We start from the raw sequence: 14,282 nt of genomic DNA, 5'->3' as shown, positions 1-14,282 counted from the left end.
GGATATAGGTGTTCCCACATACTTGCCCAAGGTTCCGGTGAACACATCTTGAATTCACGAAGGAGATCATCCTTCCTATATTGGCAGTCAGCGTTGATCTCGAGTACTCCAAATAACCCGATCCCTAATTTCCGGATCCAATCCCAACCCATGAGGCTCGGGAGGTTGCCTTGCACGATGGTGATAGGCAGCTTCTCTTTATATTGCCCATAGACTACGTTTACGGTGGCTGTGCCTTTCACAGGAACTTTGTTGCCTTGGAAATCATGGATGCGCAGGTATTGGGCTTGTAGGTGATTTTCCTTAATGTGCGGCAACAACTTTTGAATTATAGGCCAGGATACGATAGTGATGGGCGATCCGGTGTCGACTTCCATCTTGATCTTCTTCCCATCTACTGTGACCATGGTGTACGTTTTTTCTTCTGGTTTTGTGATGGCGCTGCCAATGGTGATTAGGTTTGCATACGCGCCCTTCTGTTGGCGGCCATTTTGTTCGCGCCTGCGCGGGGATGTCTGCTGGCTAGCTGGCCGCCATTCCCCGCGATTTCTCTGGCGGGAAACTTGAATCGGCGATGTAGCCCTGCAGACGTGAGCCAAATGGCCTTTCTTCTCACAACGACGACACGTTGCATCACGGAAACGGCAGTTGTTTCTCTGATGGTTTCCCCCACAGCTAGAGCAGGGAAACTCAAAACTTTTTTTCCGGAGAGAACGCTCTGTTCGACAAACTGTTGTCGCCTCTTCTTCCTCCCCCTCTTCGAAGGAGTTGGAGCTTGAAGCGTGGGCTTGGGCGGACTCGTAATGAACCGGTGCCTCTCGATAGGCTGGTGGAGCCCTACTCACCCCTGGCTGCTGCATCTTTAAAGCTGCTCGGTGTGATTGCTCGTATACTGTAGCCTCATCAATTGCGGTGGTTAATGAGAGGTTTCGTCTAGCCAGTAGCGTCCTTCTCAGCTGGCCGTCCCTTAAGCCCCAAATGAATTGATCCAGCAATGCTTCATCTAGGTATGCCCCAAAATCGCACATGGAGGAGGCTTGCCGAAGGGAAACGATAAAGTCAGCGATAGGTTCCCCCTCTAGCTGAAGACGCATGCGGAAATCAAAACGCTGGGAGTATTTCGATGGAGTCGGTTCATAGTAAGCTTTAAGTGTCTCTTGCAGGACGGACCAGTCGACTTGGTGGACTGGCCTTGGAGACAATAGGTTCACCGCCATCCGGAATACTTTCGAGCCGCAGTTGGTGAGGAAAAACGACCGTTTTTTATCATCAGGTAGTTGGCTATTGTCGTTGAAATGGAGAAAGCAATTGAATCTTATCATGAACATCTCCCAAGACTCTTCCGCTGGATCAAATGGTTCCAGTTTGTTGGCAGAGTTGGCCATCTTGGGAGGGCTGGGTTCTTTTTCTCTGTCCTGATCGTCGCCAGTGTTGAGTTTGCGAGTAAGGAGTTCGAGGCTGGATTCGTGACAACAGCTCTTTTTATTTATAGTGAGACTTCAGCAAAAGATGCAGGCAGGATGCTCTCCTTATATACACACCTGGGTCAGTTGGTCACCAATAGGATTCAAATGTTTTCCCGCTGGAATTTCCCGCTGGGATTTCCCACCAATGGGATCATACACAACAGAATGGTTGCAGGATTTGGGTTTGGCCAGTATAGAGAAAAGGAGGAGTAAGGGGAGGCATTATATCAGTCTTCCAGTATTTGAGGGGCTGCCCCAAAGGAAAGGGGGGATCAATCTATTTTCCAAAGCACCTGAAGGCCAGACAAGAAACGATGGATGGAAACTAATCAAGGAGAGGAGCAACCTGGAATTAAGGAGAAATTTTCTGATAGCGAGACCAATAGAATAGAATAGAATAGAATAGAATAGAATAGAATAGAATAGAATAGAATAGAATAGAATAGAATAGAATAGAATTTTTTATTGGCCAAGTGTGATTGGACACACAAGGAATTTGTCTTGGTGCACATGCTTTTAGCGTACATAAAAGAAAAGATACATTCATCAAGAATCATAAGGTGCAACACTTAATGATAGTCATAGGGTACAAATAAGTAATCAGGAAACAATATCAATATAAATCATAAGGATACCAGCAACGAAGTTACAGTCATACAGTCATAAGTGGAAGGAGATGGGTGATGGGAACAATGAGAAGACTAATAGTGCAGATTTAGCTATAACTGTCTGGTTCGGTTCTGCAACCCAACAAGAAAAACACAGACTTCAGAAGATAATTAGAACTGCAGAAAAAATAATTGCTACTAACCTGCCTTCCATTGAGGACCTGTATACTGCACGAATCAAGAAGAGGGCCGTGAAAATATTTACAGACCCCTCGCATCCTGGACATAAACTGTTTCAACTCCTACCATCAAAACGACATTATAGAGCACTGCACACCAGAACAGCTAGACACAAGAACAGTTTTTTCCCAAAGGCCATCACTCTGCTAAACAAATAATTCCATCAACACTGTCAAACTATTTACTGAATCTGCACTACTATTAATCTTCTCATAGTTCCCATCACCAATCTCTTTCCATTTATGACTGTATGACTATAACTTGTTGCTGGCAATCCTTATGATTTATATTGATATATTGACCATCAATTGTGTTGTAAATGCTGTACCTTGATGAAGGTATCTTTTCTTTTATGTACACTGAGAGCATATGCACCAAGACAAATTCCTTGTGTGTCCAATCACACTTGGCCAATAAAAATTCTATTCTATTCTATTCTATTCTAGTAAATAGTTTGACAGTGTTGAAGGAATTAATCAGTAGAACAACTTGCTTTCCGAAGTTGTAGATATCATTGGAGGGCTTTTAAAAAGAGACTGGAGAGTCTGGAATGATGTAGGTTCTCCTGTTTGAGCAGGGGGTTGGACTAGAAGACCTTTAAGGTCTCTTCCAGCTCTTATATGAATGCTGTTGGAGCAAACTTTGAGAGTCCTCGCTCAGTCAAATCAGGTGACATCAGTTCTGGCCTTCTCAGGCTTGTTATTCTATATCCAGCTGGAGCACACAAAATAAAATCTTTTGAAGAAGCTTCTGTTTGCGGAGTAAGAACTCTACACCGATGGGTTAACAAGCTGGTTGGGGTTCTTATCGCTGGATTCTTCCTGCAATGAAAAGATTGTCAACATGCCATGAAGCTTCAAAAGTTGTCAGATAGAAAAAAAAAGGGGAGCCAGGATTCCTAGTGGAGTCCTAGCGGAGCATCGTTTAAATAGAAGTGCAGCAGCTGCCAAAAAAGCCAACTCAGTTCTAGGCTGCATAAACAGCGGGATAGAATCAAGATCACGTGAAGTGTTAATACCACTTGGTAAGGCCACACTTGGAATATTGCATTCAGTTTTGGTCACCAAGGTGAAAAAAAAGATGTTGAGACTCTAGAAAGAGTGCAGAGAAGAGCAAGAAAGATGATTAGGGAACTGGAGGCTAAAACATATGAAGAACGATTGCAGGAACTGGGTATGTATAGTCTTATGAAAAGAAGGACTAGGGGAGACATGATAGCAGTGTTCCGATATCTCAGGGGCTGCCACAAAGAAAAGGGAGTCAAGCTATTCTTCAAAGCACCTGAGGCCAGGACAAGAAGCAATGGGTGAAAATTAATCAAGGAGAGAAGCAACTTAGAACTAAGGAGAAAATTCCTGACCATTAGAACAATTAATCAGTGGAACAACTTGCCTGCAGAAGCTGTGAATGCTCCAACACTGGAGGTTTTTAAGAAGATGTTGGATAACCATTTGTCTGAAATGGAGTAGGGTTTCCTGCCTAAGCAGGGGTTGGACTAGAAGACCTCCAAAGGTCCCTTCCAACTCAGTTATTCTATTCCTAGGCCTTCTCCCAATTCTAGAGAGAAATGTTATTAAAGTAATACATTATCACCTCAACATTGTTACCTTTCAAAGTTATTCTGTGCTTTTGGGCAATATGATTTTGAATGGATGCTTAACCTGCGCAATATCCTAATTTTCCATCAATCCCCGGCAGGTTAACTACAAATACACCATTTCAAGATATGAAAGGCAGCAATTTGGGGGAAATTTTCTTGGGAATTGGAAAAGGAGAGGGAGGGCTCCGATTCTCTTCTTGCACATGCTTTTCCTAAGCTGGAAATATCAATCAATCAATCAATCAGAGGTATTTGCAGTCTCCTTATCTGCAAGGAAGATGACAAAACCAGCTGAAGTTTTTGCCTCAAGGGTTAGATCAGAAGCTGTCTCCTTAACTCTTAGAAGGCTGTTGCGTTGCCACAATATGGGTTTTACCAGGAAGGGAGTGATCCTGCCTTTATTCCCAACTCTGCAACTTGGATGTCAAGTCAGCCAATTTGAACCAAGGGCACCCTTGCAATTTAGAGCGTGTCCTTCAGTTTTGAGAAGCGTCTGGGCTTTTGTGAAACTTACCTGGAAGTGACTCTCAGTTATCTCTCAATCAACTATGGGATAAAATCTGAGAGACAGACAGAGAGACAGACAGAGAGACAGACAGAGAGAAAATGAGAGAGAGAGAATAAACTCCGTAGTTTTCAAGAAATTCAGAAAAGAGATCCAGCTTGAATTGGATAGACATTAGCAGCTAAAGTTTAGCTCCTGAATTAAAACAGAACCTAGAAGGGATCACGCAGAAATTCATTAGAAAATAATTGGAACGATTGCTGCTTTGCAGAGTAACAAAAAAAAATTAAATAAAAATGGAAGTTTGTTGAACATTTGAAAGTTATTGATTTGGTCAATGACCAGCAACAGCAAAACAATTAAAAGAGAAAACAAAAAACAAAAAACAAGAAATACAACCAGAAGTGGGAGCAGTTATATTATTGGCAACTGTAAGGTAAGTCAAATATGGTATACTCTGAATACCTTATTACAATAATGTCATGTTTATTTGTTTAACATTAATAAAACTAATATAATAAAACTATAGATTAAAATACATGCCCTCTAAAAATTTTCAGAAAACCTCATTGATTAAAAATATGGGTCTTTAGTTCTGCAACCGGTTTTCCCTGTTTATCATTGCTGCAAAATAACAGCAATTGAAATCTATTGTTTTGGCTTCAATTCCTCTTGGATCGTGTCCTTTTTTTTTTTTAAAGGCCATAATTAAGCATATTTTTATGCTTAGTGATAATTACTCCACAAATTCATCTCAGCATATAGAAACAGCTTCAAACTACGGGACTATTCTAGCCTATTTGTTTTCCTCCCAACCTCAGCTGACATCACGGATAATTTAAGCTAACTTTTAACTCTGAATTATTGAATTCAAACTGCAATTGATCTGAATTTCCTAATTAAAACAACTGTGTCCCCTAGAAACAGATGCATATAAAATCAAAAAGAGCCAGGGCTTTTTCCAAGTGTTCCAAAAGTAGAAATAGGAATGTAGCATGTAGAATTCCAGAGAACTAGAAACTGCCAGAATATTCAAATCAGTTGGTGTCCAGGTGTTGTTTGCTTGCTTTGCTTTTCTTTGCCTTTTTTTTGTAATGATAATTAGCATTAAATAGGATCCCTTTGCATATGTCATTGAGCAATCCTGTCACCCCTTCATTTACAAGGAAGGGAGGCAAGAAAAGATAAGGGGCTTAGAGCATATTTCTTACTTCCCTATGCAGAGGGAAGAGGAGGGAAATATGTCTTAACACATCAAGGTGTGGCCCAAAGCTGCCTTTTCCAAAAAGCAACTGGATGTTCTTGCTGTAATATGTCCTTGAAAACATGTTGCTTCTCATCTAAGAAGCTGCTTCAGTTTTGACAGGAACAACCACCACCACCACCAAGAAAGTTCAATTGCCTTTTAAGAAAGCACTTTTGGGACAACCATGACCTGCATGATTGAGAATCTTTCTTTCTTTCTTTTTCTTTCACTTTTTTCTTTCTCTCTCTTTCTCTCTCTCTCTCTCTCCATCTTTCTCCCTCTCCCTCCTTCTCTAGAATAGAATAGAATAGAATAGAATAGAGAATAGAATAGGGAATAGAATGTGGAATAGAATGTGGAATAAAATAGAATGCGGAATAGAGTGTAGAGTATAGAATAAAAAATAGAGTAGAGTAGAAAATAGTGAAGAGAAGAGAAGAGAAGAGAAGAGAAGAGAAGAGAAAAGAAGAGAAGAGTTGGAAGGGACCTTGGAGGTCTTCTAGTCAACCCCCTGCTCAGGCAGGAAACCCTACACCATTTCAGACATATGTTAGAAAATAAATACCATGGAATTTAATACATTTATTCTGTTTCTACAATTGCTGATTTATTATAGTGCTTAAGGCATCAGGGTCGAAACTAGGTGACTGTGAGTTCTAGTCCCATCTTAAGCTCAGAGCTAACAGGGTGACCTCTTTCTTTCACTCTTTCTCAGCCTTAGGAAGGAGGCAATGGCAAGACACTTCTGAAAAACCTTGACAATAAAATCGCAAGGATTTATCTTGCAGTCACCATAAATCAGAATTGACAATGGACCACAATAATATCGACATTCTGTAGCTAACCATCTGCGTGGAGAACTAACTGATTATAGTCTCTAATTATTCTTGCTTATCAAGGAAAAATAGCAAAGATTTTTATGAGAAAGGAAAAACCACTCAGATTCCATTTCTGAATAGTGGTGTTTTTAAAAATAAAAGGCAGCATTTAAAACTTCTAACATAGTTGGCTGGCTGGTCACATTTTTACTGTTTTGGAAATATTTATCTATTAGGATTTTAATGTTTTAATGCTGTAAGCCATCCAGAATCCTTTTGCTATGAAATGGGTGGCAAATACATTTAATAAACAATTGATTCCAAACCTCAAGCAAGGTTATTTCAGAAAAACATTGCATTAATATCTTTACTTCTTCTGTGGGTTCAATCTTAAACTAACCTTCCTTAACATCTGCAAGGTAAGAACCTTGATTTTAAATAATAGTATCCTGATAGCAAGTGGCATAACTTGCGAGTTGCTGAAAAGTAGAAGTCTCAGAATGGTTGGTTTTAGAGAACTAAATAGCAGCAATTTAAAGCATCTTTTTATCTTTTCAAAACAACTTAATGGCACGTTAGGGATTTCATTGTAGGTTATTTAGTTGTAAAATACTTTTGGGAACTTGTTATTTTAAAGTTAGAAAGAAGAGCTTGGAGAGATTGTGAAGTCTTGGGGTTTCTAAATAAAAGGAACATTTTTAAAGCTGTTATATGTCTGCGTTTCCAGTATGAGAAATATATATTTAGGTCCTGGTAAATATTTAACAAATTTATTAATGAACTTACTGGCAAAAAATAAAACAGAGAATCTCTGGCGCCTTTGGCAATGATTGGCAAGTATTTCTAATTTTTACACTTAGCCCAGAATTCCACTAGTCTTCATTTCATATTGTTTCCAGTGCAAATAGTACAGAATTAATCTTATCTACCCTCAGGCAAGAACAGCTGGTATCAAAAATGTAAAAAAAGAGGAAGTGATAAAATTCACTATGCTGATAACATTCACCCTTCTTTTATAAATGAGAGGATCTAATGTTCTTTTTATTTTATGGAGATACGACAGATCTCAAAAATAATTGTCATGCCACTCCGCTGTATACAGCTTTGAAGATGGTGCCTTTCAGTTCAGGGAAATTGCTCCTAAGTTAGTGCATGTGTATTTAGAGACTTTTTATTTTAGTTTATTTTTTTATTGATATATCAAACTTAATCACTCAGCACCTTCCCACAGATTTAGAGGTTTTTAAATTTAGTTCAGTGTTTTGCAAGCTGGAGCTCTCCAGGTAAATAGTGCTAAGAAGAAAAAAGGAAAATATATATATATATTACTTTGAAATATAAAATCTTTATGCGCTCCACAGACAAGCGGCTGAATTAAGGATTTTCCATCATAGATGTCCTGTTTTTCCTTCCCTCAGCATTTTTGGAAATCTCTGAAAAAGTCTGGAAGTTGTTTTGTTGCTGATTTTACCTGGATTTTATCTCAAAGAACCCCATAGTCTGATATTATTAAAAGGCTTCATTTTTGGTTAAGCAAGGAAGAATTAAAGTTGCCTGGTCTAATACGTCAGGAAAAAAAAATGCTACCAAACTCCTGTTGTTGTTTTTTTAAATCCCCATAGACGAACATGATTCCGCCCCAAGATTTTCTGTCAGTGACGGTGATGATTAATTTATTAATTTGATTAAACAAATTTATACAGCCGCCCAACCCACACAGAAGCAGCTTAAAAAAAACCGACGTGTGGAAGGATGTCTCAACCGGCTGCTCTCAAAGAAGTTTTTAATCTTCTTGTAAGGACTGGAAAAGAATGGTATCAGCAGCTCCCAGAAGACCTACCTCCCGGGGTGGGGGGTGTCTCGTGATCTCTCAATGCTGAATTTCTCAAGGCCAGTGAGCAAACTAACCTGTCTTCTTGCCTATTGCTTCAGATTAACATATTAACATATTAACAGAGTTGGAAGGGACCTTGTAGGTCATCTAGTCCAACCGTCCCCCCATCCAAGCAGGAAACCCTACACCATTTCTGATAGGTGGCTATCTAGTCTCTTCTTGAAAGCCTTCAGTGATGAAGCTCCCACAGCTTCCAAAGGCAAAAGCTGTTCCATTGCTTGATTGCTCTCGCTGTCAGATAATATTTCCTTATTTCTAGATTGAATCTCTCCTTGTTCAGTTTCCATCCATTATTCATTGTCTGGCCTTCTGGTGCTTTGGAAAATAGTTTGACCTCCTCCTCTCTGTGGCAGTCCCTCAAATATTGGAAGGCTGCTATCATGTCTCCCCCGGTCCTTCTTTTCATTAGACTTAGTGGTGCCCAGTTCCTGTAACAGTTCATCATATGTTTTAGCCTCCAGTCCCCTAAAAAGTCCCCTTTTTTCTGGAAAAAAGGTTTCCAGAATTTTGGCCACTACTGTATAAATTCATTTATTAAGGAAGTATTTTGTCAACAAATAGCAAGTTAAACTGTTTGGAGGTATTGCCCTCCTAAAATATCCTCCAGTGAGTGGATAACCATCCAGTTTTGGAGTGCCAAACACAGAAGTTTTTTTTTTAAATTATTTAAAAGAGCAGAGAAAACGACTTCTTTATTTTTTGAATAAAAAAAGTTTTTTTTATTTTGAACACATTAAAACACATGACAAACATACAACATTTATATACATATCACTGTTTCTGATCAGCTATTCAAAGCGGTCCTTTCTTACTATTTATACATATTTTAATTCTGTCTTATTCTATTTTTATATTATCTACCTTCCTTTATTTCATCTATATTTTACCCTGTTGTTCAATTTTCTCATCTTTCTTATTTTCCAACCATTCATACCATCTACACCAGACCTTATAATATTCTGTATCCTCTTTTTCTTTAATTTCTTTTGTGAGTTTATGCATCCATTAAAACAACTTCTTTAATCCTGCTTCATAACTCTTGGTCTGAGTGGATCCATTTTGATTCCACTGAAAATTGGATTTAGGTGTCTGCGGCTTGCCAAGTACTTTGAAAGTGACTTTAATAGCATTTTTCAACTTTTAGAATGCTACGTTTTAGAGTTTTTCTTGTGCAGTTATTTTATTCTAATTTTGTGTACACCACCCCAAGATAGTGATGAAGGACAGAGTAACAACTTACATTCCTTATGTTTTGTTTTTTTGAATGACAAAAAGTACTTTTCTTTTACAAGAAAAAAGAAAGTGGGGGGGGAAACATTTGCAAAAAGCAAAGGCGGTTAATTAAAATTTCTCTGTAATCTCAATCCCATTTAGATTTTCTGCAACAAGCTGGAAGTCAACGCTCTCTTTTTCATGCAATCCTTTGCGTGTCTACTCAGAAGTAAGCCTGACATTTCTGTTGTTAGTTGTGTCATTGCAACCCCATGGACAACATTCTTCCAGGCCTTCCTGTCCTCTACCATCCCCCACAGTCCATTTCAGCTCAGTGACTCCATCCAGCCATCTCGTTCTCTGCCATCCCCTTCTTCTTTCGCCCTCCATCATTCCCAGCATTAGACTCTTCTCCAGGGAGTCCTTCCTTCTCATTAGGTGGCCACAGTATTTTGAGTTTCATCTCAGGATCTGGCCTTCTAAAGAGTAGTCAGGGTTGATCTCCTCTAGGACTGACTGGTTTGATCGCCTTGCAGTCCAAGGGACTCTCAGGAGCCTTCTCCAGCACCAGAGTTCAAAGGCCTCAATTCTTTGGCGCTACCTTATTTCCAAGTAGAGCTGCACTTAACTCAATCCCATAATAAACCAAGGGCAGATAGAATAATAGAACCTCAATATAAAACTCCATTGAACATTATTTTTAAGGGGGGGGGTCCTTTTGCAAAGGAACAAGACATAATCTTAAAACATACAGCTGAATATAAAGTGAAAATCAACCAGAAACTTAAAAAAACCCAAAAACATTCAAAAGGCATAAGCTACTGAACTGTATCTTCCTCAGATTTGCCAGGGCCTCCATAATTCTACATTTTAGGTTAGTTTTAACTAATAGGAACAGCATATTTTTCTATGCATTGCTCCTCCTTTATTTATTTTTGGATGTTCTGGATATTTGAAAACTGTTTTCTTTTCTTCTTTCCATCCACTGGTTATTCACCGCAGTACAGCTATTTCTTTTTGTATTACATTCAAAATGGACACCATGAGAGAATATTACATTTAGGGTCTAAGAAGTACATGATATGTGTGTGTATCTCAGTCAAGATAATTTTTTTTTATTCAGCCAAGTCCAGAGCTAATTAGAATTACTGAAAATAGTTCACATTCAAGTCCACAAATCACAATGATTTGTTTAATTTTCCCCCAAGATTCAATATGCTACATAATATTTTTTTTGTACATTCATACTAAACTTATTAATGGTATTTTATGTACATTCTTATTAATATCAAATATTAAATAGTGTAGTTCGTTAAACTCCCAAGTAGCCTCCAATGACTCTCAGAGAGAGTGCTAACGACCAGATGACTGCAAAGAAATACAATCCTTCCATCTGCCACTCCCACCATCTTGTCAGAACTTTCTAGAACAGAAGTTGCCTTCAGAAGTTGTGGGTGCTCCATCACTTGAGGTTTTTAAGGAGAGACTGGAAAGCCACCTATCTGAAATGGTATAGGGTCTCCTGCTTGAGCAGGGGGTTGGACTAGAAGACCTCTGAGGTCCCTTCCAGCTCTATTCTGATTTTCCTTCCATTCCCCCCACTATCCAGTCACAACTGAAGAAGCTTCTTGGATGAGAAGCGAAACGTTTTCTTCTTCTTCCTCAAAACAACAGTCCAACTGCCTTTTGAAAAAGCATTTGGGTTCATATTACCATATATGGTGGATGTGCCCCAAAGCCAAAATTACTGGATGAAAATACATATGTGGCTGGAAAAAATGACAAAGTAACATATAGAACTGAAACCAGAGATATTTTTGTTGGGCATTCTACCAGAAAAATATGATTAAAATACTACATATCTGATCTTGCATATAATTAACCGCAACTAAATTGTATTTTCACAACAGTGGGAAAATGATGAGGTTCCGTCTGAGGGGAATGTAATTAAGAAAATATTAGAATGAGCAGAAATGGATAGACTAACATTTACTATTAAGGATAAAGAAGAAACTGAATATTTTTTTTGTACGGGACACATTTTATTAATAGCTAGATAACCGATACAGTAATTAGAAAGGAGGAGATATAAAAAGAGGAAATGTTAAATTGGAGAGTTAAAGAAGATGATGTTAAGAATTATTATTATATTGCTATTATATTATCAATATTATGGCGATGAACAAGGATGTGTATTATGACTGTTTAAACATAACTGTATCCAGACCACACATTGTGATGAAAATTGAATGCTATATAAATAAAACAAATAAAACATGGGGAAAAATAGCACTTTTGGGAAAACCATGACCTGGATGATGGAGAATTTCTTTAGGCATCTACATAAATAACATTATTACTTAGAGGAGAGATAAATAAGATTATTACTTAGTAGAGTCGGGAATGACTAGCACAGTGGTAAAATCCAATTTTTTTTACTATTGGTTCTGTGGGCGTGGCTTGGTGGGCGTGGCTTGGGTGTGGCAAGGAAGGATATTGCAAAATCTCCATTCCCACCCCATTCTGGGGCCAGCCAGAGGTGGTATTTGCTGGTTCTCTGAACTATTCAAAATTTACGCTACCGATTCTCCGAACGGCTCAAAATTTACTCTACTGGTTCTCCAGAACCTGCTGGATTTCTCCCCTGGACTAGCATATATGTGTGAGGAAAATCTTTATCTTTTACCTTTAGAGAGCTCAATCCTAGCTTTTGTTGTGGTTTCCAGGTAGTTGCTTTTCAGTTATGAGCAGAGAACATCAAAAGTTACTTGTCTTGATTTTCTTGACCAATCCACCAGCCACTGCTGAAGTCATGTAGTAGATTATTTCTACCAAAGTGGCACGTTCTACAAAGACGGCATTTGTGTTTTTTAACCCGGATTTGGGGTTCGGTTTGTTTTGTGAATTAAGCTAGGATATCAGCAACTCTCTGGGGCAAATGCCAGTTACTACAATTCCACTGTGTAACATTTTCTAGTCTTTTGAGCCACAGAGGAAACTCCAAGATGCCAGGGAGACGATCCATGCAAGCTTTCTGCTCACAAAAGTTTCTACCTTTTGATCTTCGAAGGAAAGAAAGACAGGGAAAGACTGTACATATGTCTGTCTGATGTGCTTTTGGTTGTTTTTTTTTTAATCTGTCTTTTTTACGATGGACACTTTTAATGCTTGCAACGTTTTTATGATGTAAGCCGCCCAAAGTCGTCGGATACGAGATGGGTGGCAAATTATTGAAATTATTTCAACTCGATGCCATTGGACTGCATCAGCTACCTGTCTATTCTATCAGTTAGAATTTGAAAGTTGTTTGTTAATAAGGTTTTCTCCTAAGATGTTTCACTTCGGAGGTCTAATTAAAAAAAAAAAAAGAAGAAGAAGACAGGCAGAGACCAAAAAAAGACAGACACAGACTTCAATGGATAATTAGAACTGGAGAAAAAATGGCTACCAACTCTGCCTTCCATTGAGGACCTGTATACTGCATGAGTCAAAAAGAGGGCTGTGAAAATATTTACAGACCTCTCACATCCTGGACATAAACTGTTTCAATTCCTACCCTCAAAACGACGCTATAGAGTTGGGGTCTCCAACTTTGGCAACTTTAAGACCTGTGGACTTCAACTCCCAGAATTCCTCAGCCAGCAAAGCCAGCAAAGCTGGCTGAGGAATTCTGGGAGTTAAAGACCACAAGTCTTAATGTTGCCAAGGTTGGAGACCCCTGCTATAGAGCACTGCACACCAGAACAACTAGACACAAGAACAGTTTTTTCCCCCGAACGCCATCACTTTGCTAAACAAATAATTCCCTCAACACTGTCAAACTATTCACTAAATCTGCACTACTGTTAATCTTCTCATCGTTCCCATCACCCCTCTCCTTCCACTTATGACTATAACCATGTCGCTTGTAACTTTACGATTTATATTGTTTTATTTATTTATTATTTATTTATTTATTATTTATTATTCAAATTTGTATACCGCCCTATCTCCCAAAGGACTCAGGGCGGTTCACAGGCACATAAAAACATTTATATACAAATTAAGATAATCATTAAAAAACTTATTCTAATGCCCAATTATTAAAAGATCTAAATATGAATATTAAAAAAAACAAAAACCAATTTAAAATCCCCTATAAATTTAAAAAATCTAAGCCAGTCCTGCACAGATGAATAAATGTGTCTTGAGCTCGCGACGGAAAGTTCGGAGGTCCGGAAGTTGACGGAGTCCTGGGGGGAGTTCGTTCCAGAGGGTGGGAGCCCCCACAGAGAAGGCCCTTCCCCTGGGCGTCGCCAGACGACACTGCCTAGCTGACGGTTTCCTAGTATGATTTGATTGGTTTATTAGTAACCTATGACTATCACTAAGTGTCGTATCTTATGATTCTTGATGAATGCATTCTATTTTTCTTTTACGTACACTGAGAGCCTACTCACCGAAGACAAATTCCTTGTGTGTCCAAGCACACTTGGCCAATAAAGAATAAAGATTTCTAAAACAACAGGAAGTTTTTTTCAGGGACAAAAAATGTGACAGCGAGGTGGGTGAAACTTTATCTTGCTCTACAAGGAGAACCTAATCTCAAGATGAAAGGGCAAACTGGAGTCAGACAGCAGCGCCTCCCACACATTTACAAACTAAAAGAAACTTTAACTCGGATAAGAAAAGTTACACGGTTTTGAATCGGCAA

At 38.8% G+C, this 14,282-nt stretch overlaps 1 protein-coding gene across 1 annotated transcript in view; it reads left to right on the top strand.

The window, feature by feature from the left end:
* Nucleotides 1–4,277: 4,277 nt before the first annotated feature.
* The window catches only part of TMEM254 (transmembrane protein 254), a 60,633-nt gene continuing 50,628 nt past the window's right edge, over nucleotides 4,278–14,282 (top strand). Inside the window, exon 1 of the mRNA XM_058189525.1 lies at nucleotides 4,278–4,855. Coding sequence (XP_058045508.1) covers nucleotides 4,757–4,855 — 99 coding nt within the window. The 5' untranslated portion in view covers nucleotides 4,278–4,756. The remainder of the gene's footprint in view (nucleotides 4,856–14,282) is intronic.

Source organism: Ahaetulla prasina, chromosome 6, assembly GCF_028640845.1.
Source record: "Ahaetulla prasina isolate Xishuangbanna chromosome 6, ASM2864084v1, whole genome shotgun sequence".
Classification (NCBI taxonomy): domain Eukaryota; kingdom Metazoa; phylum Chordata; class Lepidosauria; order Squamata; family Colubridae; genus Ahaetulla; species Ahaetulla prasina.
This window is presented reverse-complemented; position numbering and strand designations above follow the sequence as displayed.